This window comes from Pelmatolapia mariae, linkage group LG17 (genome assembly GCF_036321145.2).
Source record: "Pelmatolapia mariae isolate MD_Pm_ZW linkage group LG17, Pm_UMD_F_2, whole genome shotgun sequence".
NCBI classification, from domain to species: Eukaryota; Metazoa; Chordata; class Actinopteri; order Cichliformes; family Cichlidae; genus Pelmatolapia; species Pelmatolapia mariae.
In genome coordinates this window covers 25,625,534-25,652,015 of record NC_086242.1, presented here as the reverse complement: position 1 = coordinate 25,652,015, position 26,482 = coordinate 25,625,534, and the positions used below count along the sequence as shown (strand labels likewise).

Below are 26,482 nucleotides of genomic sequence, written 5' to 3'. Positions count from 1 at the left end.
TTCTATGTTGGGCTAATATTTTTGAGCTGCAAGTGTTCCAGAAACACTCTATCACCTGTACATGCACATATAATGAGGGGTAAAACTTCACTAATGTTTGGTCTAAACACAGCATTAATACTCTGTTTCGCTTTCAGAGACCCCTTTCCCACAACATATTGCCATTCATTGTTAATATAAAAATACCAAGCACTTTTAGAATCTTAAAATATGAACAAAAGGATCCCTAGAGATTATGCTTGAACTAATAATCATGGAAATCCATACTATCCTTCTTGGTGGGTGTGTGTTTTGGTGTGTGTGTGTGTGTGTGTGTGTGTGTGTGTGTGTGTGTGTGTGTGTGTGTGTGTGTGTGTGCGGTAATGTAATTATTACAGGCCTCTTAAATGTATGTTTGCATATCTCTAGCATTCCCTAATTCATGGTTAAGCTTCCATATTATTATCTGTAACTGTACTTACCTCACCATAGGAGGTTTGCTTCACATTGCAAATAGCAGTTAAACAGGCTAGTTAAACAAGCCCAGTGATCAAATAAACTAAAGCTCTATCACTGCAGCAGAAAAGGCCCTTATGATGAAAAAGGGTGTACTTGCCACTATTTGAGAAAAGGGGATTACCAAAAATTCAACAAAGCTAGTGTAGAGAGACTTTAAAGGAGTTTATGAAGATGTGTGGACTTAGTCAGCTAGTACCTTTGGAGAGGGCAAGCACTGTTGACAAGAGGATAGTTGCTAATGTGGATACATAATCTTTAGGTATATTGTGCAAACATACAATCTCCCACATTGTAATCTCTGTTGCAATGTATTTCCATCTTATTCACACTGCTACTGACAATTTCCAAAACCATGCATAAGTGATTTTAATTTGTTTTGGGGGGGGGGGGGGGGGGGGGTTGTCCTTATATTTGGCGCCTGTTTGAATTAATCTCATAATGCTATAAACATGAACTAGAAACAGATTTAAAACTTGATATGTATATTTCACCAAGGTCATTATTTAGTGCCAACTATGCTTATTGCTCACTGTGAAATCAAAAACATATTTGACTTGTGAAAAGTCAACAACATGTTGAGTCTACATGCATCCAGCAGAACTGTATTTATTAACAGTCTATGTGGCAACCACTAGCTAATTCAGTTAGCATTAGCAAGCAAACATTAATAGTGAAGTGAGCTACTGGCTGCTCACACCAAAGCAGCTCCTCTTTTCTTTTAGCCAGACTCAGCACAGTTTATTCACTATACAATTAACAGTAACTTAAAAGACACTACTAAAAAGCATGTATTTCTAATTTCCAAGTAAAGTTAAAGAATTGATCTAAGTTCAGTATTGTTAGTATTAGGTAACAGGAAAATATGTAATAGCGTATATTTAATATTTACTGGATTACTAATTTGACATATGTTTTTAAAAATCCTAATCTTCCTGTTTCTAGTTAATTTACAGAAATTAATAAAGCAAGCACTGGCTCTCAGTCCTTGTTTGACTGGTAGTTATCATGCAGCATGTTATGTCATACCAAACAGCTGTCGGTGCTGTATGTGTTCTAGCGGCAACAGAAGCTCGTAACATGTAGTCACACAGACTCAGGCGAAGGTTGGAAACTTAGTGGAAAACCACCGTATTTGTAACTTGCTCTTCATAGGCTGAGGTAATTTTCCTACTGGCTTTGAAATTCGGCTTCTGAGCTTGCGCAGAGCGCTTTGTCAGCGGTGTATAGAGGACAGAAACGGGCTAACCATTCTTCGAGTAATAAAGGGACGATTAATTATTCGTCAAATCGGCAGGGACGATAAAAAAAATTGGATTTCCTACATGGATTAGATAATGGCAATGAACAAATGAGGGATATTATTATATGTAACATTAGAGAGCAGTTTATTTACACTAAGTTTTATGTGAATATTTGGTGATATTTTTGTCCTCCCCTGCATGTCGTGTAGGAGTGGGTTTTCCCAGCCGTTGTCTGGCTCTGCCTCCGCCAGCCTCCTCCTGTCAGTGCGTTTCTTAAAATGAAACTAGCGAGACGGTGGCACCTGCGGAGGAGAGGCAGAGGGGATTGTATGTAGAGCTGGCATCTACTTACCCACCGTTTAAAGAAAGTCTTTATGTGCATATATATGTAGACAGATAGATGCACACACATACATATAGGAGTCTTCATGAAGTTCCCCGAGTTGTTAACAATATTAACATGTCCGAGGGAGCAGTCGCAGCCCGGTGCTTGCTGTATACATTTCGTCTATTCATTTAATCCTGAAGCAGGAATTCAGATAGAAGACTTAGAAGTAAACAGATAGATTAACATAGAGGCATATGACAGGAGCACACGATGATTGTTTCTTTTTTTCTTTTTTAAGTACGCCGGTCATTTTTACTTTGTTTAATAGCGTTTTTCTAATACAAAGACTGCCTGGTTAAGCTACAAGAAAGCAATGTATAACACAGTCTGGACGACCAAAAAAGCCGGCGAGGAAGGAGACTGGAGGGACGTGATGATGCCCTACTCCACAGAGCTGATATTTTATCTGGAAATGGACCAACCACCAGGTAAGCTTCAGGCCGGTGATAGCGGGGAAATGGCTAGTTGGACTGGACTTAATTAGCTGGAGTGATGTGTGTTTAGGAGCTGTGTGCTTTGGTGTCTGGTGAAATTTGCAGAGAAGGTTTCAGATTTCACGTTTTGCTCCTGCTCGTACCGATCACGCAGTTATGGCTTTGTTTTATTAGGACTTCGCGGGCTTCTGGGCAGTCGTGATGTTTTAGGTACACTCGCTACATTTCTGACAGCGTACATAAACTTGGCGCTGTCTGTAGCTGAGAAGCAGGTAATTCGGGGACGAAGGAAATAAAATGGCAGTTTACAGCAGCAGTGACAGCGCTTTAAACGCCTTGGACTCTTTGTTTCTCGCTGTCCGGTGCACTCGCCACAGCAGTTCTTTTGTACATTAAGATACAGATTTGCGTGATGACACAGTAGCTACAGTCTCAGTGTGGAGACAATAAGTCCCGTGTAGTCCGTACACTGAAGCATCCCCACTTCTTCTCTGCGTCTGATGGCTATGCAAAAGGCCTATGAGATGATAAAATAGGAGCCAAGGTGACTGTATCTGCTGCTTAACCCATTTTAATTTAACTGCTGGAGAATTTGGCTTTGGAGACCACCGGGTAAATGTTGCACCATCCCGAGATTTGGTATTATTTCGCACTTGAAGTGTGCATGAAACCATTCCGACTGAATCATTCCAAAATCAGCTGTGCCGTGAGAGGGGGATGGGACAAGCAAGAAACCAAGAAAATTTATAAAACCTGGAATAAAAACGTCCTGAATATCTCCGAATAATAACGCTCTTCCCTTGGACACATATAGAAGTCTTTGTGCCCATTTCTAGCCAACTGTCACCCACAATTGAATAAGTTTCATTCATTCATTCCTCGGCAATTGTGCCAGTGTCATTCGACTCGCTCCTCTTCCTCCCTGCTTTTCTCCCCTCCTCAATGGATCATGGCGCAGATGTGGGACGTTGTGTTGTTTCCAGGAGGCGCTGTTGAATGCAGTTTGCCTTGTAGCTCTTTCGGGGGTTTTTTTTTTTTTCGTCTCCTTTCTTTTCCCTCCATGTATCTATTAAGATGCACTATACTCTGCAACAACCTCACAGTGCCGTGTTGTGTCTCTGTAGCATGCTGCAGAGTATTTGGGCTTAGAGCTCACTAGCATTTTACCACGGGATGCTTGAATATGCACCATATTTTAAGCTTGTGCTGGGGAAAAGTATTGTTTCAGCTACGTTTTCTCTTCAGACCTTGTATTTTGAAGTGCAGTCGGTAATCCTTTGTTGCTGCTGCTCAGTGCACATTTGGGATGCAGATGCAAAATTCTGGCCATTTAATGGTGATTCACACATTTAACTGGCCACTGGACCTTGGCTTTTATCGTGCCTAGTGCCATTTCTTTAGGGGTTTCTGTCATGGCACAAAAAAATAACAGATTTTTGCTTTGCTCAGCAGACTGTTTCTATCTGACAAAATGTAGTGGAAAAAGTATGTTTTGGACTATAACAAGACATTGTGTTGACAATGTGAAACCTTCAGAACAGCATTTGTATGTATGAGTGTTTAGAGAGGACAAATAATCCTCTGTTCTTATGCGAGTAGATTCACTGTTTCTGTTGGTTTTAGGTTGTACAGTACTCAGATTCTTACAGCTCTTTTGTCCAAATGAGCACATCCTGTCATTAGCTAAACCTCTAAGTCTTTCTCACTTCCAGCTCATATTTGTTTTGTTGTGTGCAGATTGCATGCGTGTCTTTGTCTTAATACACCTGATGTGTAATCAGATGACAGACATGCCCACAGATGTTCATTACATGTGTATGTTTATTACACTGGAATTGAAATGTGAAAGCCTCACTGATATCTACAGTGTGTGAATTCCTGTGTGTGTACAGTAGTACTTGTGGTGTGATTAGCACAGGTGGAGTGTCACTGCCACCCCCCAGGGGAGGGCAAGGCCTCCGTATCCACTGGCAACTTGGTGTGTGTGAAGCGACACTCTGTGGATGTGGGGTGAATGATGAGTCTCGTGTTTCAGTGGAAAATCACCGGGACATTGTTGCCAAAGTGACCATACCAGAGTGCTTTTTGCATGTGTAGGTTCATTTGCAGCACAATGCAGTGTTATACATTCCAGCTCCTCTTTCTTCCCCGTAGATTTTATTCATGTGTACACAGAATAAAAGAAAAAGACCCCTTTGCCAAGACGACAAATCGCATTATTTTTATTCATATTGTTCCTTTTCTTTATTTTTGCAGTCTGGATGCTTCCTTGCCCTTCCGCTTTCTTTTTCCCTGCACGTGTTAAAAACAAGTTCTTCCTCCCCACTTTTACCAAGTGCTGCTCATAGGGGATTGTCTGATTGTTGTTCTCACTCTGATATTGTGGCCTCGTTACGTTATATAAAGCATAATTAGATTTCTGTCAGCTGGTGCTGTATAAATAAAATTTAATTTGTTTTGTGTTGAAATGTGAGTCAGTGGAAAGATGCAAAATTATTTTTCAAGTAAATAAATTGCAGCGTTGTCATAAAACTAAACGTCAGTATGAGGACATACCTATTCTGTGATAGGACAGAGATGTCTTCTGCTAATTTTCCACCAGTGTAACCTTCCAGACATAGCCCAGTAGAATGTGGTCATTACGTCCAGCAGCTATGGTTTTATCTGCATTTTAAGCCTTTTTTGAAACTAATTCTGGTTGGAGAAGCTGGAAGCTCATTCTGGTTCCAGCTTTTCCCTGTAGGAGAAGCTGGAACAAGAATCAGTTTTCAACAAGGCTTGAATTTACTGGAAGGTTGGATAAGTTTTGTTTTTATTCTTAGTTTAGGGTTAGTGAATGAATATACAAATTCAGTTGGCAGTCACAGTAGAAACTTGTTGATTTAGAGGTGCTCCATTGTTGTGTGTATGATTGCGTGGTGTGATGGACTTGATCTACCACAAGCCTACTCAACCTTCCTCCCTGCCTCCCTCATTTCTTTCTTTCTTTGAGCTTTGCACGCCTTCCCTTGGGGCTGTCCTCTGATTGGATGAGGGGGCGTGCCTCCGTGCAGGGATTAGCTGGTGCATCTTCTGTCTTTTAGAATGAGCTGTGCTCGCTCTTTTCTTCAGTCTGACGGAGAGGAGAACAGGAGGAGGAGGAGGTGGTGGTGGTAGAGGAGGGAGGAGAGAGAGTGTGTGCAAGTAAGACGAGGAGAGTGAGTGACAGAAAAAAGGAGGGAGGAGGGAAACAGCTGAGAGAAAACTGGAAACATGCATCTAACAGAGAGTGTGATGGAGAACGGTAAGAGAGGGAATGAGATTTCTTGTTTTCATGTATTTCACTTTTTAGTCTCTTCAGCCTTCTTAGTTTTGCTTTTTTAAATGTAACCTTAGCTTTCTTTGTATCCATGTCTGCTGATTTGCATTTTTATGCTGCCCTTTCTTTAGTGTTTTTCAGCTTTTCCCCTACAAACAGAGCTCCTCCTTCTCTTTTATTGCTCCTGCAGCACCCATAACTTGCAGAGGATGTGAGCGAGCACTGGCATTCATTCATTATTTTGCTCTGTATGCATTTGTATTTAAAACTGGGTCACAATCAGTCGTCCACATGAAAGTCTAACAACAGAATGTCACTTAAAGCAGATTTTTTTTTCTGTGGTTCTTTAAAAAGTTATAATATTTTAATATTTAGAAACAGCTTTATCAAATTTAAGTTTCTGTCTATCTGTCAACTTAAATGTTAATCAGTTTTACTACATCAGAAATCTGGATCCTCTTCAGATAGTCTGAAAGACCCCATTCATCTAACAGATGCGTACACTCACACTTACCTCATCCAGATGTAGAGCTGTGAAAATAAAGCAGATTGTGGCGCAGATTGCTTCAGAACACCACATTCATGCCTCCTGCTTTGAGTTTTTAACTGTAGGCTGTGCATTAATTCCATTGTCGTGTATGAATTCCTTTGTCAGTACACATCTTTCAAACCTCAATTTTGCTGCCGTTTCCCTGATCAGCTGGCGTGTGCACTCCTGAACATGCCCCAAGACCCATGTTCTCTGAGTTCTCTTTGTCTCAAGTGAATTTATCATGTGTCTGTCCACTCTGACAGTTATTGTTTAGGAGAGCTGCAGGCTTCTGTCAGCATGTACAATGACAACTGATATGGAAGTGTCTGTGCATATGTGAATGTGTGGCTGAGCACTGGTCCTTTGTTTGGTGAGGGGGAGGCTGCACCTACGGTCCCCTTTGTTCACCGTCCCTCTGGCTTCCTCTTAGGGACCTATGCAGTAGTTGTGACTAAGGGCTCTGCAGTTTCCGTTATATTGGTCATATTTTTTTAAGTCATGTTTTTTGCAGTTTTGAACGTTTTCCAAATATGTCCATGTGGTTAAGACTGTTCTCCGATTAGTATAATTCTTGTTTATTTAGGACATAAGATCACATTTCCCACAAATTCTGATCATTGTCAGAAGGTTTGGATTTTCTACAGGTCTCTGGTCTTAATTTTTCTTATAGAACTTTGCAATCTGGAACGTGTGTACTGCTTATTTTCTCTTGTGTCCATTGTCATAAGAAACTACCAGATACACTATTAGAGTAATGAGAGACTTAAAGGTGCAGAAATTTTTTTAGTCGTTAATTTGGTAGAAATGCATTTTGTAGTTGCTGCATTAAGACAGAAATTCTATTATCTCATTGTAACTTCAGTGTTTGCATATGTTACTTGAACACCTCAAAGTGGACACACGTAATGAAGTCAAGAAAAGACTCATTTTATTGGTGATGAGATTGCCTAACTGCAGCTGTGGTGATCCATCTGTGCTTTTTACATGCTGCCCTCTGTGTGGTCCACAGCTGCAAGCACACATAGACTCTGATTTTCATGCTTTTTAAAATCAGTTACTTTTTTCTGTTTTTGCAATCTATTTCACTTGTGCATGTGTTTTTCAATGTAAACATAACATGAATTTCCACCCCATCTATCCTTGGAAGTGCACACGTGTAGCATTAGTCTGTAAAGTGCTGACTGAGGGGAACAGTGCAGCTGCAGGACGACAGTTTTGGCAACACTAACCGACTGCCATGGTGACATGAGAGAGAGGAGGGAGAAGAGTTGAATAGTCAGTGAGAAGGAAACAAAGAACAGGAGAGGAAGAGAGGCTACCAGTCTCAATTTAGGTGGTCTTACAATAAAGAGCGAAGAAAAAGTTTGTAGGATGTAAACTGTTCCTACTTTTTTTTGTTCTTTGAAATGTAGTGTGTTAGTTTATTGGCATCCAAGCATTTGCATAGATGAGCACAAGCTGTCACTTCCCCTCTTTGTCCCCCCCACACACTTTGTAGTGAATTCTCACTGCTATCATGTGACAATTAAAATATAACGTCAAAGTATTGTTTTCATTGTTTCATTGGTGGCTGTGGCTTTTTTGCACTTGTCAGTTAGATATACTAGCATGTAATTAGCATAAAATCAATTATTGTGCATTTTGCTTGCTCTGCTCCCCCCAGTGGGCAAATGTTGTATGTTTAAGTCCTCATAGTACTGGGAAAAAAATTCATTTTTTTCCATAGAAGATATGAATTAAACAGATTAGTCACCCCCGATTTAGTGGTGAGTGATATACCCTCAAAATGATATCACAAAAGTTCAAGAAAATTTGTGATGAACAATAGTTCTAATAATATTGAAAAAATGCTGAACAACGATTGTTGCAGCATTTATAAGCCCAAGTAAATTCAGAGCATACCCAATGGTTCTTTTCCAGTGAGCTACTGTCATGGATGTAATACCTCATTTAAAGTGTGATTGTAGTCCTGCAATGTGCCAGCAGCAACCTTATTGTGGAATAGTAGTGACACAGCACAAGTCGAACCTAAGGACAAAAGTTACCTATGTAGTATTTACCATAAACATTTTAACTATAGATTGCTTAAAAATAACAGAAATAACTTAACAATGTAACTATTTGCTGCTGTGAGTGTTAGCATTCAGCGGACAGTGAGTGATCATGTGCACGTGCACACAGAAGTCCAGGTTTTATTCAGCCCTTCCTCACATTCAAGCGTCTGTTTCTGCTGTCCGTGTGTGCGTGTCTTGTGGTAATTTGTGAGGCCACAGTGTTCCCAAGTGCTGCTGACTCTGGCACGTGAGCACTTTGCAGGAGAAGCCCACTCCATTTCAGTACATTCATCAGGTTACTTTCTGTTTTTAAATGACACCTCCCACATCAGTACTCTGTTGAGAGCGAGAGAGAGAGATGTTACACTGCTGGTCCTTAAATTGTGTCCAGATGTGCTTGGATACTTGAAAACTTTTGCATGTGTTTGTTTGTTTTTCGTATTATGTGTCATAGTCAGGTTAACTCTGTTTAGCATGCAGCGTGGCACCAAACAGGTTTTTACAATATGTGCTGGTTTATAACATCAGTGTTCAAAACCCAAAAACTCTGAAACTACCATCAATCCCGTTTGACTGACTGGTCAGTGTGTGAGTAGACTGTCATACTGTTTTACTTGACTTGACATGCAAGGTGAAATGTTTTCTATATAATAAATTTTTTCACACTTAGCAATCAAATAGAGATTTGAATCCCAGTCTTGCATAGAAGTTGCATGTTAGCGCCACAAATTGCAACACAGAAGTTGAAACGGACTCAGTAATGTTAACCTTTATTTCATGCATTCAGTCTTTATTTTTTTGTTAGACTGCATAGTATTTCACAAAATCAGTTAAATATATTGACTTTTCTTCAGTTTGTATTTCCATTTGATACTTAAATTTGTTTAATGACTAAACCTTGTGAAACATTATAGATTGATCCCATTGACCAAAGGCACTCCTGTTATGTTAGTTTTACTCAAACTGAACTAAGCTCTTTAAGTGACATAAAAGCGAACATTTATGGGGGTGGCTGTAGCTCCTGAGGTAGAGCAGGCCATCTACTGATCGAAAGGTTGGTGATTCGATCCCTGGCTCCCCCAGTCTGCATATATTGGGCAAGACACTAACCCCAAGTTGGTCTCCAATGCATCCATCAGAGTATGAATGTGTGTGAATGGGTGATTGTGACATGTTGTATAAAAGGCTTTGAGAGCTCTGGGAAAGTAGAAAAGTAAAAAATGTATGAGAATCGGTCCATTTATAAAGAAGCACTTAATAACAAGACAACAACCTATTTTTATAGCAAAACCTTTAAGTTATGGGTTTATACAGCTTGATAAACATAACCGTTGAAAACCAAAACACAATGAGAAGAATGCAAGTCAGAGTTTCTGTTAGAGTTCTCAGTCAAATTTAACACTCTTATGATGCAATGACAATGGCTACAAACGAATGAGCGGAAGGACCAGAGTTCCCCATTACAAACCTAACAGGAGAATGAATTTAATGACAGGAGAAGATATGAAAACATGAGGGTTTCCACATTTAACAAACCTCCACATTTCTGCTGAGCCCCTGAACACTCACGTGAAAGTTGACCTGCGTGTGTGTGTGGTTTCTGACATAAGGCATAATTACTATGATATATGGGCTCTTCACTTGTGATTAATAACCATACAGTCACCAGCTGCACTACTACGGTGTTTATGTGGTGTGGTTATGAGTACAGTTTCTGTGTATCATTTGCATAAAAAGAATGTGTGCATGTTAAGGATTTAATCGAAAATTCAATGTGAATCTGGTGACTTTTGAACGTGGCGATGTAGGAATTTCAAATTGATACCAATGGTGGATCTTCTACAAATATCAGCTGAGTTTGAATCTCAGAGGTCAGGTTTTTGGAAAATCTTATGAATGCGATAACTCGAAGACAGTGATGTCAGATTTTGAAATTGATACAATAGATGTGTCTACTAGGGCTACGTTCACACTGCAGGTCTTAATGCTCAATTCCGATTTTTGGATCAAATCCGATTTTTTTTTTTTTTTTTTTTGTCTGCTTGTTCACACTACAAATAAAATGTGACAGCAAACGGGCTCTAGTGTGAACCCTCAGAGCGGCCCGCATGTGCGAAAGAAGACATCACACACAACGCGCTCTGTTTAGACCCAGACCAAACAATATTGTTTGACTGATGGCCCTTAATATAAAGACTTGTTTCGGACTTTACGTTTCCCAATTTTTGCTTTAAGTTATAAAGTTATTTTGTTATTACAAATGGCCTAATAATTGTTCTTATTGCTGTTTTAGAGAGGAGCGGTGCTTCAAAGGATAGTTGGAAATGTCTGTCAGAATCTGCAGATTATACAGTACAAATAAAGTGTTCACGTTTCTCCAACGTTGTCTTCCCAACAGTTTCACTAACATCTACACTGGATGGCCAGGAAGCGTTTACGATGTCTTCTCGGGCACTTCTCCGGCGCTGATAATTGGCGTCTGTCTTGTGTCAGTGACGTAAAAGACGGATTTAATGCGACATGACCATTCAAACAGCAGTCGCTTTCTAAAACATCAGATATGTATCGGATTCAGTACCACATACGAAAGTGACCCAGATCAGATTTGAAAATATCGGATTTGTGCTGTTAACACTGTCATACCATGATCGGATATGGGTCGCATAGGGTCCAAAAAGTCGGATTTGATGCGCTTTCGCCTGCAGTGTGAACATAGCCTAGGAGGCTGCGAGGTACTAGACATTTTTGTGTATGGTTGTGCAAAGTAGTATTTCTAAATGATAAAGTGATCAACACTCTGTCTGCAGCTGTAGACTGATGGTTGAACTTTGCTGCAGGGCTGAGGGCAAGTTATACTGTATGCATATATCATGTACATATGAACTGTTATACACACAGTAATTGTAATACTTGTTTGTTTTGTTTTTTTTCCTAGCCCTTCCTCCAAAGCCAAACAAGCCTCAGCAGCCCTCCTCGGTCGCAATGGCAGGGGGCAGCAGCAATGTCGCCAAGGATGGAGGAGCGGGAGGCTCCTTACAAGAGGCCGAATGGTACTGGGGTGACATATCCAGGTAGCAAACACTGTGTTACTGACAGAAAAATCTGTGAGAGCTTAACAGTGACATTGTTAGGTTACATGAAATGCAGATGTTTTGTAAGGCTTGGCCCCTCCCCCAGCAACACAAGACCTGCACTGACAGAAACTAAAGGCATGTTCTATGTGCAGACATGGTCAGCACATTTTAGATGTCTTAAAAAAGCAAATATGGGTATTATCAGTGCTTTACCTGTTGTCAGACCACAAAATAATAGGAGTTGTAGTTGTGCCACAGTTGGTCAGTTGTCTGACATTGATGTTTGTTTGGTTCTAAGCTACCAACATGTTAAAGAGTCTCAAAATGACCAGTAACACTTATTTTTCATTAGGGTAAATATTATATTTGTCATTGTTGTCTGGTGGCTTTGAAATTAGCATTTCCTGTTTAGCATGTTGTTTAGCATCAATTGAATCTTAACTCAGAGCATCAGGTTATTATTCTTTGTTAGATATCACAGCACTGTCTGTCCATCTGTGCTGCAGGACAACTTTGACAGTGAGCTTAAAGTCTATAGCGACAGTAGGGGTAGGGCTCCACCAGTTAAAGACTGCAGGATAGAGTAGAGTTTTTTTATATGCTTTGTTATACACCATCATAGTAGTAAACTATATAGTGTAATTCTATGTTTCTTTGGTTTGTTTGTTTGTTTTATATGTCAATATATTTTGAAACTTTGATATACTCTGACCACCAGAGATCACTGACAAGTTTATTTCTCAGCTCTGTAAATTGTCTTTACTGTTAAGGTCACTGCTTTACTTTAAGTGCAGGTTAGCTGTTAGCCAAAATCCACAAACAGTGATAACCACACCTACAGTGCAGACAGTCTGCCACTCACGTACTTATCGTCAGCTGAGACACTGCTGGCTAGGATCACCCCTCCCTGCACTGCTAATTGACGGATTGTTTACTTTGAGGTGTGTGGTTATAAAGAAAGTTTTACTCGCCTGCCACTGATAATTGAAGGCAGACTTTTCCAAATGAACACCATCTGTGCATGGATCACTCAACCAAGTCAAACACCCTTTTTTTTCTTCCTCTGTTTCTCTTTTCTATTTTGTCTTCAGGGAGGAGGTGAATGATAAGCTCAGAGACATGCCTGATGGGACTTTCCTGGTTCGGGACGCGTCTACTAAGATGCAAGGCGACTACACGCTAACGCTAAGGTAAGGCCACTGCACACAGACCTTTATGTCTATATCAGAGCATCCGAATGATGTGTTTTAAACCACACAAGGGTTTCTACAAACTTGAGAGTAGTGCAGCACTTCTGATCCACTTTAATGCTGTTTTACTTTAGTTAACTGCAAGAATGTAGACTTGAGATGGTTCCTATAAGTGCTTTGTAGATAATAAAGAATAATAGAGCGTTGCCTGCCTTCTGGACATATTTTAAACTCGTATTGCCATAGTCAGAGCATGCTGCTGTTATTATTATTTTGTTTTTTGCTGTTTTTTACCACTGCATAGTAATAGTGGACAATTTTAGTTTGTTTTTTTTGGGGGGGGGGGGGGGTCATACAGTGTTCAAAAAATGAAAGGACCACTCTTTAATCAGAGTATAGGGTCAAGGCAGTTAAGCTTCTGGGAAATTGATTTGGTCATTTAAGTAGCAGAGTGGGTTGTTTGTCAATTTCAGCTGCTTTGATTTGAATGAAATTAACTACAGGTGCGCTAGAGGGGCAACAATGAGAAAATGCCCAAAAAGAAGAATGGTTTTATAGGCATATTTTCCCACCTCATCTTTTCTAATCGTTGTTTTTGTTTGGCTAGTGTCAGTGTGACTACTGGTAGCATGAGATGATACCAAGTCCCCTATAGAGGGTTAGGGTTAGAGTCCAACTCCCCCTGGATGACACATCAATGTGTACAATTGCTAGGTTTGCTGTCTCTCCCAACATCTCAAGAGCATGGAGGACATTAGTGTGAATGTCTCTGGCCAAACAATCAGAAATGGACTTCACTGCTTGGCACCGTGGAGTCTGAGCTGGGCTTTTCATAGATAAGAGCAGGTTCACCCTGAGTGCCTGTAACATCATCATGACTAGTTTAGTGGTGAGTCAGTGATGGTCTGAAAAGCCAAACCTAAGGAGAGATTGACAGACCTCCACTGGGTGGGCAACAGCACACTGAGTGCCGTTTGGCATCAGGATGAAATCCTTGGACCGCTTGTCCAAGCCCCCAGGACCCTGTGCTGGTGCAGTGGGTCCTGGGATCCTCCTGGTGCTGGACAATGCATAGCCTCATGTGGCAAGCACTTGGTGGCAATTCCTGAAGGATATCATTCAATTCAGTTTTAGTTATATAGGACGAAACCACAACAGTAGCCATCTGAAGTCATTTTATAGGATGAAGGATGCTTGCCTGACCTAAATCCAACGTGGCTGGGTTGCACCTCAGACTGTCCAGGAGGTTAATGATGCCCTGCTCCAGATCTGGGAGGAGAGTTCCCATCCAACACCATCTGTCAACTCATTTAGGAGCATGCCCCGATGTTATCAGGCATGCATAAAGGCACGTGGAAGCCATAAAAACTGGGTATCATTTTTAGTTGCTGCAACAAAACTGACTTGCCGACTGTGTTATTTTGTCACTTTGAATTCATCCTCTGAAAGCTGAGAATGTTCATTTTCATCAAAGTGCATGGTATCCTTTTGTTCCCAGCAGATTACCCAGCCTATAACAGTATAGAAATTAGCGTGATTTTTTTTCTTCCCCCCCACTGAGATCTGATGTGTGTTTTGATGGAATAGAATACATACTTAAAATAAATTATTTTCTACCTCTGTGTATTTTTTGTTTTGTTTTGTTTCACTGTCTCCCTTGATAACTCAGACTGAACGTAATCTTAATGACTAGCTCATCTTTTGACTTTCAGACAGAAATAAAATAATAAAACCTATCAATGATGTCAACTGACAGCAGAACAATTCAGTACACTAGCATTGGATAAGTCTGTTTGTTTAGGAAATACATTTTTAACTTGAATTATTTAGTATAATTCTCTGTTTAGACTTTGTATGATTATTTCTTTTCAAACCTGGTGACATATTTTAGTACGGAAGCGTAGAGCTGCCACCCAGGCAAAATAAAAATAGAAGTATATCACGTTATAACGTGAAACGTTTTTTGTTCTAACAAGATACTTTTCACGTTTGTACAATATAAATATTATATTGGACGAACGTGATAATTATGTATATTGTAATAACGTGATATTATGTTGTACAAACGTGAAAAGTATCTTGTTAGAACAAAAAACGTTTCACGTTATAACGTGATATACTTCTATTTTTATTTTGCCTGGGTGGCAGCTCTACGCTTCCGTATTTTAGCCTTCTGTTTCAGTTCCACGTTCTTTCTGCTTTTACCATCAGCTGAACTTTAGCATTTCAGGGTAATGGTCAATAATAGGACTTCTAAAATAGACTCTTCTGAAGTGTGTGGTTTTTTTTGTTTTTTTTTTGTTTGTTTGTTTTTTTGTTTTGTTTTTTGTTAGGGGCAGGGTGGCAGGAAATATGAAGCCATTCTCTGATGCATAGTTTAGCAAAGAGTGTTTGGTGGCTAAGATGTGATTTATTTATTTTTATTTTTATTTTTTTTCCATTAACCTCACACGGGCAGGTCAGGAAAAACCAAAGATCCTGCCTTGGAGTCATACCATGCCCAGGTGTTATAGAAGCTATGGTGTATAAATATTTGTACACCACATCTTCAAATGTTTGAAGACGTGTATATAAATTGAGAACCTGTCTGTTTTAGAATGCATTGCCTGTCTCTTTAAGCCTTTGTTTGTTATTCTGTTATTCAGGAAAGGGGGCAATAACAAGCTGATAAAGATCTACCACAGAGATGGGAAGTACGGCTTCTCTGACCCCCTGACTTTCAGCTCAGTGGTGGAGCTCATCAGCCATTACAGACATGAGTCACTGGCTCAATACAACACCAAGCTGGATGTCAAGCTCATGTACCCCATCTCCCGCTTCCAGCAGGTACACTCCCTCCTCATAATCTTTTGATAGTTTTTCTAACAGTATCCTCTTGAACACCACCAACAACCTTCCCTGTGTACCCAATGACTTGCTCTTAGTGTTTCCCCTTTAAACTGCAGCAGCAGCTACATGATACCTGCTCGCTGAAATGTTGCCCTTTCGGCCGGCTCCTATGACATACTCAATTGCACGCACCAGTGATGAAAGGGCAGGTTTAGCCAGTCATTACTCAGAACTATGCAAGATTAGCCAGAATGCACACCTGGGCTTACACCTGGGGCATTGTGGGTGGTTTATTAACTAGCCTGTTCAGGAGTCACCCTCAGTAAGGAGAACAGGGGTAATGGGAATAAGTGTGTGTGCATGCATTTTTGTTTTTCCTTTTGGCCTTTTATTACAAATGGCTTTTGATTTTACTCTCCAGCTTTTTCCTTGTCAGTTTCTGCAAGTCACTCTGTCTCTAATGCTCCTTTCTCCGACTGACTCTCAGGACCAGCTGGTGAAGGAGGACAACATCGATGCAGTGGGGAAGAAGTTGCAGGAATACCACAATCAGTACCAGGAGAAAAGCAAAGAATATGACAGACTATATGAAGAGTACACCAAGACATCACAGGTATATTCATACTCATGTCTAACAAATGCGTTGCTTTTTTTGCATGTCTGTTTTTTGTTTGTTTGTTTTTTGGGGCTTTTTTTGTGTGTCAACTACTCATCTTGTCCTGCAGGAGATCCAGATGAAGCGAACAGCTATTGAAGCCTTCAATGAAACCATCAAGATTTTCGAGGAGCAATGCCACACGCAGGAGCGCTACAGCAAGGACTACATTGAGCGTTTTAGGCGTGAGAGCAATGATAAAGAGATTGAGCGCATCATGATGAACTATGAAAAGCTTAAATCTCGCCTCGGAGAGATCCACGACAGCAAGGTGCGGCTGGAGCAGGACCTAAAGACGCAAGCCATGGACAACCGGGAGACGGACAAAAAGATGAACAGCCTAAAGCCTGATCTCATACAGCTCCGCAAAATCAGGGATCAGTATCTAGTGTAAGCATACAAAGACGAGAGAAAAACACGAGCAATGGCATTAGTACAGAACGCAGGTCAAAGCAGGTCAGCATTAAAAACCTACTGACCTGGAACAGGATCCTGGTTTTCATGTGTTTATATTGTTCATGCTGTACATCTGTGGGGTAGCTACACACACTTGAAAGTCAAATGGGGAGTTATTAGATGTGGTCAAAAAAACTCAAACATCAGTGGAATCATTTCCACTGAAATAATTGTTTTTTATAATTTTTTCTGTCATATAGACATCAAAGAAAATCTGACTCATCATAGTTCTAGAGCCAAAAGCACATCAAATCGCTCAATCAGAAACTTGCTTTAGTTTAGGGAAGGTCCAGTTCAACTCGATATCAGAGTGCCTGCTTTATTTCCAGGAACAAGTTAAGCAGTGTTTCAGCAGAACATCCCAAATTATTCTGTGAGGACATTTGCCAATTTCAGTCTTGTGCCGGTTCACTATAACATAAACAAATTTCAAAGTTTCAAACCGATTCCTAGCAGTAACAATGCTTCTCTCTCTCTACTTCTCTTTAGCTGGCTCAATCATAAAGGAGTTCGCCAGAAACGAATTAATGATTGGCTGGGAATCAAGAATGAGAACACAGACGAGTGAGTCTCTACCCAAACACTGTTACTTTACTTACTTAGAGCAACTGTTCATTTAAAGAGCAGAATATATTATTTCTTTGGTGCAATTTCTCAATGTATTGCATATGTATGTGGTTGCAGAGGTTACTTTGTGAGTGAGGAAGATGAGAACTTGCCTCACTATGATGAGAAGAACTGGTTTGTGGGGGATCTGAACAGGACACAGGCAGAGGAGCTGCTCCTGGGGAAGCCAGATGGAGCTTTTCTTATCCGAGAAAGCAGCAAAAAAGGGTGCTATGCCTGCTCTGTAGTGTGAGTACATGCAACACATGACTGAAGTGATGTGCGTCTTACTTTACATACCCATACTTTATGAAGTCAAGAGTGACATTTGTGTCCTCCTTGTTTGTACACAAGGACAAAATGTTGGGACACCTTTCAAAATATTGCACATCGAGACAAACACCAGTGCCAACAACAACATTAGGCATTATGTATTATATACATAAAAAGTTGTTAAAATAGAATCAGAAGTTACAATAAAGCTACAACTTTTAATTTTATTTACTCTCAGGTTTTCAATAGCACCATGCTTTTGCAGTACATCTTTAAGACACGAAATATTTAAATGCTTCAGAGAAGAAGCTGATTATTTTATTGAAGATGATGATGGGGCTTTTTTAAGTCTGCGGCACACTGTGATTCACAGTGTGCATTTGAGGGAACGGAAAAAACATTTTTGGACACAACTGTGGTAGAGGTGGGTGATATGAGGAAAATGTAATGCACAATATTTTTTAGCTATATCGCGATACACGATATACATTGTGATATGTCTTGACCCCCATTGGTACTGTGGGCAAAGTGTGCCGCGTAGAAAATCTTCCAGTTCAGACAGGGGATTAATGATGCATTCACAGCATGTGGGAGGAAAAAAAACTCAGTGATTTACATGCTGATTGCTTTCTATTTCCATGGCAACCTATAGTCGATGGTTACGATAAAGCCACTTATATGTCCATGTCTATATATTTAGACTGAACCCAATAACATGGTAGCTTTGTAAAAGTCAGTTTAAAAGCATGCTATTACAAGATAATAGAAGAGCCAGAGGCAGGAGGATGTTAAAGTACAAAATATGTTTTAAAATGCAGAGATTTGATCTTCTAAAGTAGTGTTGTTGTTAGCTGTTGTCTTCCCCCAACCCAAACTTTTGTTAGATACTTAGTGAACTCTGAGAACAGGAAGGTTTGATTCCAAAATGTTTATTTTTCTTAACGTCAGTATTGAATAAGATGCTTCCTCTTGGAAAGGAGTAGTTTGAGAGAATTAATGAAAAAGGTCATTTTTCACGGAACCAACTACTGAAACCACCAACAAGTCCACTGATTCAAAACTCTTAAATCACTACACTAAATTAACATTTGAAAAAATACTGAATGTAACCAAAATAATAAAACTGATATGATTTCCATTTTTTTTTTTTATCCCTGGGAGTTTACTTTAGTAGTAGAACAAAGCTAGCTGGAAGAAACTGAAAATGCAGAAAGAAAGCATTGAATGACAAATTATTAACCTCAAAACAGTCTTAACTAAAGTACCTCTCCTGTGTGTCTCCTAAGTGTGGAAGGGGAGGTGAAGCACTGTGTCATCTACAGTACACCACGTGGCTTTGGCTTTGCTGAGCCATACAACCTCTACAGCAGCCTGAAGGACCTGGTGCTCCACTACCACCAGACTTCCCTGGTGCAGCACAATGACTCACTCAATGTGCGCCTTGCCTACCCTGTCTACGCACAGATGCCCTCTGGACGAAGATGAACCCCAACCAACGATGCTAAACAGCTACCCCCAGAAGGACAACACATTTTACAGTCTTCAGGATAAAGGAGAAAAGGGAGTGTTATGAAGCTTAATGGGTGGTGGTGGTGGTATTGGTTGAATTACAAAACAACCCGGTATCCAGACCTGATGAACATCGATACAATTTTAACATTTGCTGCAACACACACATCAGCCACCTTGGAGTTATATATTTTTACAAGAACAATTTTGGAGGGCATTCTTTCTAAAGACTGCTTGATTTGCACAAGGAAGTTTTAAATGTTTGTGAATGTGAAAACAAAAGTGACCGAAGGAAGGAAATGGAGTAGGAGACGTCAGAGTTTCAGGTTGATCCCGCTGCTACCTAAACTCCAGCTCAGACTTTATACCAGAAACTCTAAAGTACAAGAATGACAACAAAACATTCCCATCAGAGTTTTTCTTTGTTCCCATCATTTTTTCCTCCCTTTTCTTTTCATCAGATGGTGTAACTTTGAAATATATTTTTGGAGATTTTTTTTTTAAAGAGGTTTCCTTTTTGTTTTCACTTACTTTGAAATGATGTCAAGTGTCTGTTCTCTGTCCCTCTCCATACAAAAAGATAAAACGATGTAGCATAAAAGACAAAGCACTAGGTGTTATAGAGAGCGTAGACTGCTGCTGCTGAGGGATCTGGGGGGAGGGGGGTGCACAAGTGACACAGAAGTTTTTTGTTTTGTTTTGTTTTTTGTCTCAAAGACTGAAGCCTTGCTTGTATAAACTAATTATTTTGTTTTTATTATTGTTTTTTTTTTTTAACATTGCTTTTTATTATAGTCCTGTGAAAAAGTATTTGTACCACCCTTTTTTTTTGGGTGGCAGGGGGGAACGACATGTCACACTTAAATGTTTCAGATTATCAAACAAATATTACTAAATATCCAAGTAAGTGCAAAATGAAGTTCATTTATTAAAGGAAAAAAAACAATTATAACCTACACGTCTCTATGTAAAAAAGAAAAGGAACTGCCCTCCACCCTTGATAATTCATGAGTTTACTGCCAGATATGGAAGTTGTGAATTAAAGTATATTAGAAAAAATAAAAGCAAGACATCATGCTACGATCTAAAGGAACTTGAACAGATGAAAAGCAAAGTCATTGACGTCTGTCTGTCTGGAAAGGGCTACAAAGACATTTCTAAGGGAATCCAGCGAACCATGATGAAAGGTTGGAATAGTGACCCTTCTCATGAGTAGCCATCCTGCCAAAATTACTCTAAGAGCACATCAACGACTTATTCAGGGGTTCATAAAAGAACTGCATGTAAAGAACTACAGACGTCACTTGCCTCAGTTCAGGTCAGCATGCATGATTCACCAATAAGACAGGGAAAAAAATGGCATGTATGGGCATGATCCAGGCCAGGAAGGTTTGGATAGCTGCTTTTTGTCCTTAAAAATTGAAATATTTTAGAACCTGCATTTTGTATTTCCTCAGGCTGTCCTTATCTAAGATTAAAACTAGAGGCTCTGAAACATGAAAGCGTGACAAATGTGTTTTTGGAAAAAGAAAAAAAAATCAGGAATGGGAAGAATACTTTTTCACACCACAGTATGTGTAAATGGTAACAAATCACAACCAGAGACCAAAGTTGGTGTGAAGAGGGAGGATAAAGCATCTGTTGGGTTTTTCTTTCTTTATTTAATTTTCCCATCTTTGGTGAATGCAAATGGGTGAAGATAAGCAATGATGTGTTTAAGGCCACACATAAAAATGAGTTTCAGGCCGTGCGCTTTAGCAACAAATAGATTTTTTTATTTTATTTTATAAACCAAAGGGTACATGAACCCCACAACCTTCAAAGCACTTAAACAAGCTCCATTTGTAGTCTCAGCGCTAACAACGTTTTGGCTGTGTACGCCAAAGTGGATGAGTCAAAGGAGGTGTAATTAGCAGCTAAAGCTACATGGCATCTTTTGGCTAATTTCAAAACCCCCAAAATTTCTTTCTCCTCCTGAGACAAACTGATAGCTGAAATTAATGGAAACATTTTTGCTTAGTTTCCTCCAAGCTCTTTCTTTTTTTTTTTTCATGCATCAGTATAAAGGTTAACCGAAATCATCCGGCCTAGCTGCTTACAAACTGTGATAATGGTGACACTAAATCCACAGCACATTAGTGTGAATTTACCCTATGCAAAAATGATTTCATTTGCATTACCTGTCATAAATTTGTGCCAATTTGCTTCTTTGATTTTATCTTTCTATATAATTGGGACGTGAAAATTTCACTTTGAATTTGGTCTGAAGAAAGCATAAGGCACATTAAGGTAAACTGGTAAAGGGTTCCTTTCCCAGCCTTTGAAAGGCTAAGCTTGGTGAAAAATGTTGCCATAAAAGCCGAAACCCATTTTATGTGTGGTTTAAACAAAGAAAAGAGCTAATGCAATGTGACTGCAGGCTGAAAAACTGGGGTGTTTTTGTTTGAACGCCTTCAGAAAAAATAAGCTTTTACTAAATGTTTATGTATAAGGAGCACAGGCACACAAAGTCCATGTCCTGAGCTGAAGATACAGGCTTTAGAAGAAAATCTGAAAACTTGAAAGAACGTGCAATCTAGCTTTGTGTTTAATGTAGTTCAGCAGTTAGTGTGAGATGCACTAAAGTTGGAGATAATCACAGTTAAGCTGTTGGAGTGAAATTCCCTTTCTGTCTGATTGCTGATAGTGTTTGGCTTTTATTTGAACCCAAAACGACATGCTCTCTGCGTGACTTTCTAACCAGTGGATCCATTTTCTGTCAACGACTTGATAAAAAGAAAAATATCTTCAAACACTGAGGAGAGCTACAATACACGACCAAGTTAGATTCTATTCCCCCCAGAAAATGAAAACACACTACAGTAAAGTATCTTCTCATAGTGATCAAGTTGACTTATCGCTGCCTGACTGATAATATGGAGCTTTTAAAAAGTCGTAATGAAATCAAAGGTTAAGAGAATGCTTAAGAAAAAGCAGAGATGTGATTCTCAACTCACTCTAATCCTCTTCTTAAAACTAATCACACTGGTTAGGCATTAGCCTTTTTTTTTAAAACTGGAAAGAGCATCTAATAAAAAAAAGGAAAAAAAAGACTGGTTGCAAAGTTAGACAAAGCACCCCTCTCTCTTATTGTCATCTTTAAGATTTTCCCAGTTTTGATAAGCTTGGCCACAAACACACAGAGAGAAAGTGTCCAGTTTTAGAAAGAGTGCTATTGTTTGGAAAGTGCAAAGGAATTATTGTGAAGAAATCATAAAGCCTTGTTTGTGCCCACTGTGTGTTTATCTCCAGTCATCTCTATGTCTTCTACAACCTATTGGAGTCTGCTCACTGTTATCTACCATAACCCTCCCTCCATTACAGCCCACTGGTCTGCTGACAATAGGTAGATGAACTGGGAGAAGTGAGGTTTGTGGAGCTGAAAGCCATGGGTAGTGAAAGTTTCTCTTTCTTCTTTTTAAACTACAGGATGAATCGGTTGAAAATTTTAAGTGTGGCAGTATTAAATCTAAATAGACCTGTTCTAAGGCTTATCAAGAAGGTGTAAACCTGCTTCAGTAAATCTCTTAAGACTGCAAGTCTGTTTAGTTTCCACACAAATTCACAAGTAGTCATAATAAAATAAGATGGAAGTGTATATAGAACTCACTTCTCTAGACCTCTAGAAGTGTAGCTCAAAAGTTACACAAAAACTGGCTCAACTGCTAAATTGTATGTCATGTCTGACAGACCACTTCAAAAAATTGGTGCCAAATTTACTTGATCTGTCAGCCCAAGTTTTCCAGTTCAGCTAAGAATAGCAGCCATAAGTAGAAACCCAACGTAACTTTTGCAGCATGAAGAATTTGGGGAGATTAGCTGTGTCCTGTTTCAGGGGCTTCTTGTAATATACAAGTTTTAAGACACTGCTGCAGTGGGAAGGAGTTTCTCAGGCTTATATGTGCGTTCTTTGGATTGTTGGGCTTCCAGTTCTATTGCAAACTATGTATTTTGCAGTTTTGCAACTGTATAAATTTAATGAGATTTTAGATTTTTTTTTTTTTTTTTTTTTTTTTTTTTGCATCTTATTGTTTTTGTTTGGTATCAATGATTTTGTTTACTGTCCGTAAGTATACACAAGCTAATTTTCTAATCTTATTATGGCCATATTGTGAGAATTTACAATTACACTGTGGTGAATCATCTGCAAATGCTTTTTTGCAGAGGTGCAGGTTTAGCCTTCCCTTTTTCAAATCAGCCTCTGAACTGGACACGGCCTCAGAGCTTTGCTTTCTTGGATTAAGTCACAGGTTATCTTTGCTTTTTACATGGGGTTTGTCAGTATAATCTTGAATGTACAGCGAGGTTGGTCCAGTGTGTTTTTGTTTGTTTTCTTAATCCGAAGCACCTCAGTCACATTTATCTAAAATCAACACATACTATTGCTAACCCTCAAGGTGCTATCAGGAATGCAGGCCCATTTGATTCGGACGACTTTTTCGATCATAGTTTCTGGTCATTAACCCTCAGGTCTTTTTTCCAAGTTTACCGTAGAAGCTACCACACAACAAAGCCAGCGTTTTGAGGGGAAAAAATCAGGTTAAATCAGGGTTTTTGTGCATGGATACTTCAGTCACTCATCAATTAATGTAGGCCCATGACATTGACTTTTTAAAATGTCCTACCTTTAACAGTCTTGTACATCATCGGTTCCCATAATTAGATGCAGCATCATCACCAAATGGATGTCATGGTCTTTCTTTCCCCTCAGTCAACATACAGTCTAGGTTTTTGTTTGTTTAGTTTTTTTCCCTGTTACCAGACTTTTGTGTTTTGCATAGGGAACTCAAACATCCCTAAGTCTATTACTTGAACTGTATTGCATTGCTCACTGTTGAATGTCTTTATATAAAATGATACATTTATTAAAGAAAAAATTTAAAAAGCAAATAGTTCCCTTTTGTTTTCTGGTGAGCAGGGATGAGGTTTGTAGTGTATGTACAGTATTTGTTACAGGCAAATGTAGAGCTACTTTGGGAGGGAAGAAGGTGCCATTTGAAACTTTTCTCAGATGTGTTTCGATTGTCACATAGGGCTTGACTGAAATTGCACACATTTACTGGTGATGTCTGCGTATGCATCCAGAGTCACATTTACAGAGATGTCATATATATGATATATCTTTATATGTATATAGAGCTTAAAGGAGTAACAGTTTGAAGGGTTGTTTTAGTCGCCGTTTGACCATTCCCCCCCCCCAAAACACATTAACGCCAAAGATTTAAGTTCTTGATGTTTGTTGATGATTGGAAAATGAATGTTTCAGTAATAGAAACAATTTTTTACGTCCATTGAAATGATGGTATCACGACTCACAAAATAAAATCATAGTGTGAATGACCATCCCATACTGCTTGGTAAGATTGTTGGATTGTCCATCAGTTCAGTTCTTGTGAGTTGAAACGTGTCTTTTTGTTTGTTTGTTTGTTTTTGTGACATATCAGGAAAGATCCATCTTTACTCCGTGTTCATTGATCTTCCGATTGTAAATGAATCAAAATTATTGTAATCTGTGTTTGCCAGTTTATGAAGTTCAGTCTTGTTTGAAGTTTTTCTTTATTTGGAAAGTGTCCTGCAGAAATCCAGAACAAATGTTCCTAATGGAATGTCAGATTCAGACACAAGAAATTGATCCCAAAAAGACAGAACTCATGAAATTTACTTTTTAGCACTACAAGCATTTGACTTACCTTAAGAGTGGGATGTCTTGTCTCGCTATAACCCCTCCCCCGGCCACCACCCAGATGTTTTTTTTTTTAAACATCACAAATAATTAAATTATTTCTGCAGGATTGTTCTCACTTTTTGTATCACTAAACAATTACATGCAATATTCCCTTTTTTGTCAGTCAGGGGTTCAAGATGGAGGAAAATGTATTTGTGCAGTTACAGACCCAAAATACAGGCCTTTCTGTACACCTGGGGTTACAGTGACATCAGTTATGAGGGTTAATGGGACAAACCAAAATATTGTCAAGTTTACTTTTAATGACTGTTTGGTTGAGTTTACTTCAGAAAACTCAGCATCAACTTATACAACTCCAGGGAACAGATTTTAGGTTCACCTCTCAGAAAATTAAGGTACATTTTGATTCTAACAAAGGTGCAGGCTCAATAACAAAAAGGAACAATAACTCCACTGTTACCTTTTTTCTGAGTGTTTATACTCACTATCATTGCAGGACTGTTAAAATAGCAACTGTCTGTTATTCCTCTACTACTATTATTAATACCACTAGTACTGCTACTACTCATCCTTAAGCAGGTCTGCAAAGTTTTATTTGCAGCCAGGTTTTAATATGTTTTGTTCTTACAGAGGAGTTGTGTTGTGTTCTGACGAATGCTTATCTGATCACAGTGCCCAGCACAGCTTTGGGGAGTATCAGTTTGTTTAAAAAGAAAAAAAAACTTGAAAAAAAACTTTTAAAAAAATAATTTTTAAAAAAAAAGGTTATACAACATCCCCTCCTCCCTTTTACCCGTTTTTGGCATACGTACAGATCCAGCATGCATATTTGGTACTATTGACTGTTTTCTCTTGTGTATAAAAGAAAAATGGTTTAAAAAGATGTCTTTAAAATCAAATGTTATTTGTCTGTTTATGGTGTATTGAGATCTGAATTTAATATAGCAAATTTAACATCACTGCTTACAGCTGTAACAAGTTATAGTCCTTTTGTGTTGGTTGTTTAATGGTATAACAAAACTGAGAAAGAGAACCAAAAATGTATGCCAACCATTGGTACATCACATGAATAAATAATAAGCTTTGAGTATTTTCAGTCCAAATTACGGCATTAACTATAGCCCAGTGTTCTTTTACAATAAATGATCAAAGATTTAAAACATCCAGTATGTGTCATTCATAAGAATTTTGCACAATAAACAATAAAAGAAAAAATGACAAAGTGCTGATTTACATAACAACAGAGAACAACAAAAAACTTGTACCTTGACTGAATGAAATCTCTCCCATTCAGTTTTTTCGGTTGACTCAAGCTGGTCTCTTTCTCAGCGTTACCCTCAGCCATACCTGCTTTTGGCTTCTCTTGGTATTCTCTTTGAAATGGTTTTTGGTCCTTCACCATTACACTACTTTCTTGTGTCCGTTGGAAGAGTTTGACTGTTTATGAGCCATTTGTTTTATGAGCAAAACCCACGTATGATTATCAGTGGAGTTACAACATATTTGATTCTCTTGCAGAATAAAGGAAATATTTTGTTCACTTACAAATATGTGATTGTCTTTTTTGTAAATGCTTCCATCTCAGGGTGTACTCTCACTAGGTGGTTTGTAATGTGCCTGTGCATACCCCAAAATTCATTTGATTAGTGTGATCACTACATGCCATATCTAGTTCAGTTTGACCCTTGTACATAACACATGCAATGCGGCCAGTATCATT

At 39.1% G+C, this 26,482-nt stretch overlaps 1 protein-coding gene across 8 annotated transcripts in view; it reads left to right on the top strand.

Annotated features, from left to right (window-relative positions):
• pik3r3b (phosphoinositide-3-kinase, regulatory subunit 3b (gamma)) overlaps nucleotides 1-26,281 on the top strand; it is a 189,630-nt gene extending 163,349 nt beyond the window's left edge. For 6 of the 8 annotated variants that reach the window (XM_063500366.1, XM_063500368.1, XM_063500367.1 and 3 more), the window contains 8 exons: nucleotides 11,381-11,516; nucleotides 12,611-12,709; nucleotides 15,355-15,535; nucleotides 16,026-16,151; nucleotides 16,264-16,583; nucleotides 17,139-17,213; nucleotides 17,334-17,504; nucleotides 18,815-26,281. In XM_063500366.1, coding sequence (XP_063356436.1) covers nucleotides 11,381-11,516; nucleotides 12,611-12,709; nucleotides 15,355-15,535; nucleotides 16,026-16,151; nucleotides 16,264-16,583; nucleotides 17,139-17,213; nucleotides 17,334-17,504; nucleotides 18,815-19,013 — 1,307 coding nt within the window. In that variant the 3' untranslated portion in view covers nucleotides 19,014-26,281. Of the gene's footprint in view, nucleotides 1-2,036; nucleotides 2,556-5,769; nucleotides 5,845-11,380; nucleotides 11,517-12,610; nucleotides 12,710-15,354; nucleotides 15,536-16,025; nucleotides 16,152-16,263; nucleotides 16,584-17,138; nucleotides 17,214-17,333; nucleotides 17,505-18,814 lie in introns of those variants that run through there. The other 2 variants (XM_063500369.1, XM_063500370.1) reach the window with 2 other exon arrangements.
• Nucleotides 26,282-26,482: the final 201 nt, after the last annotated feature.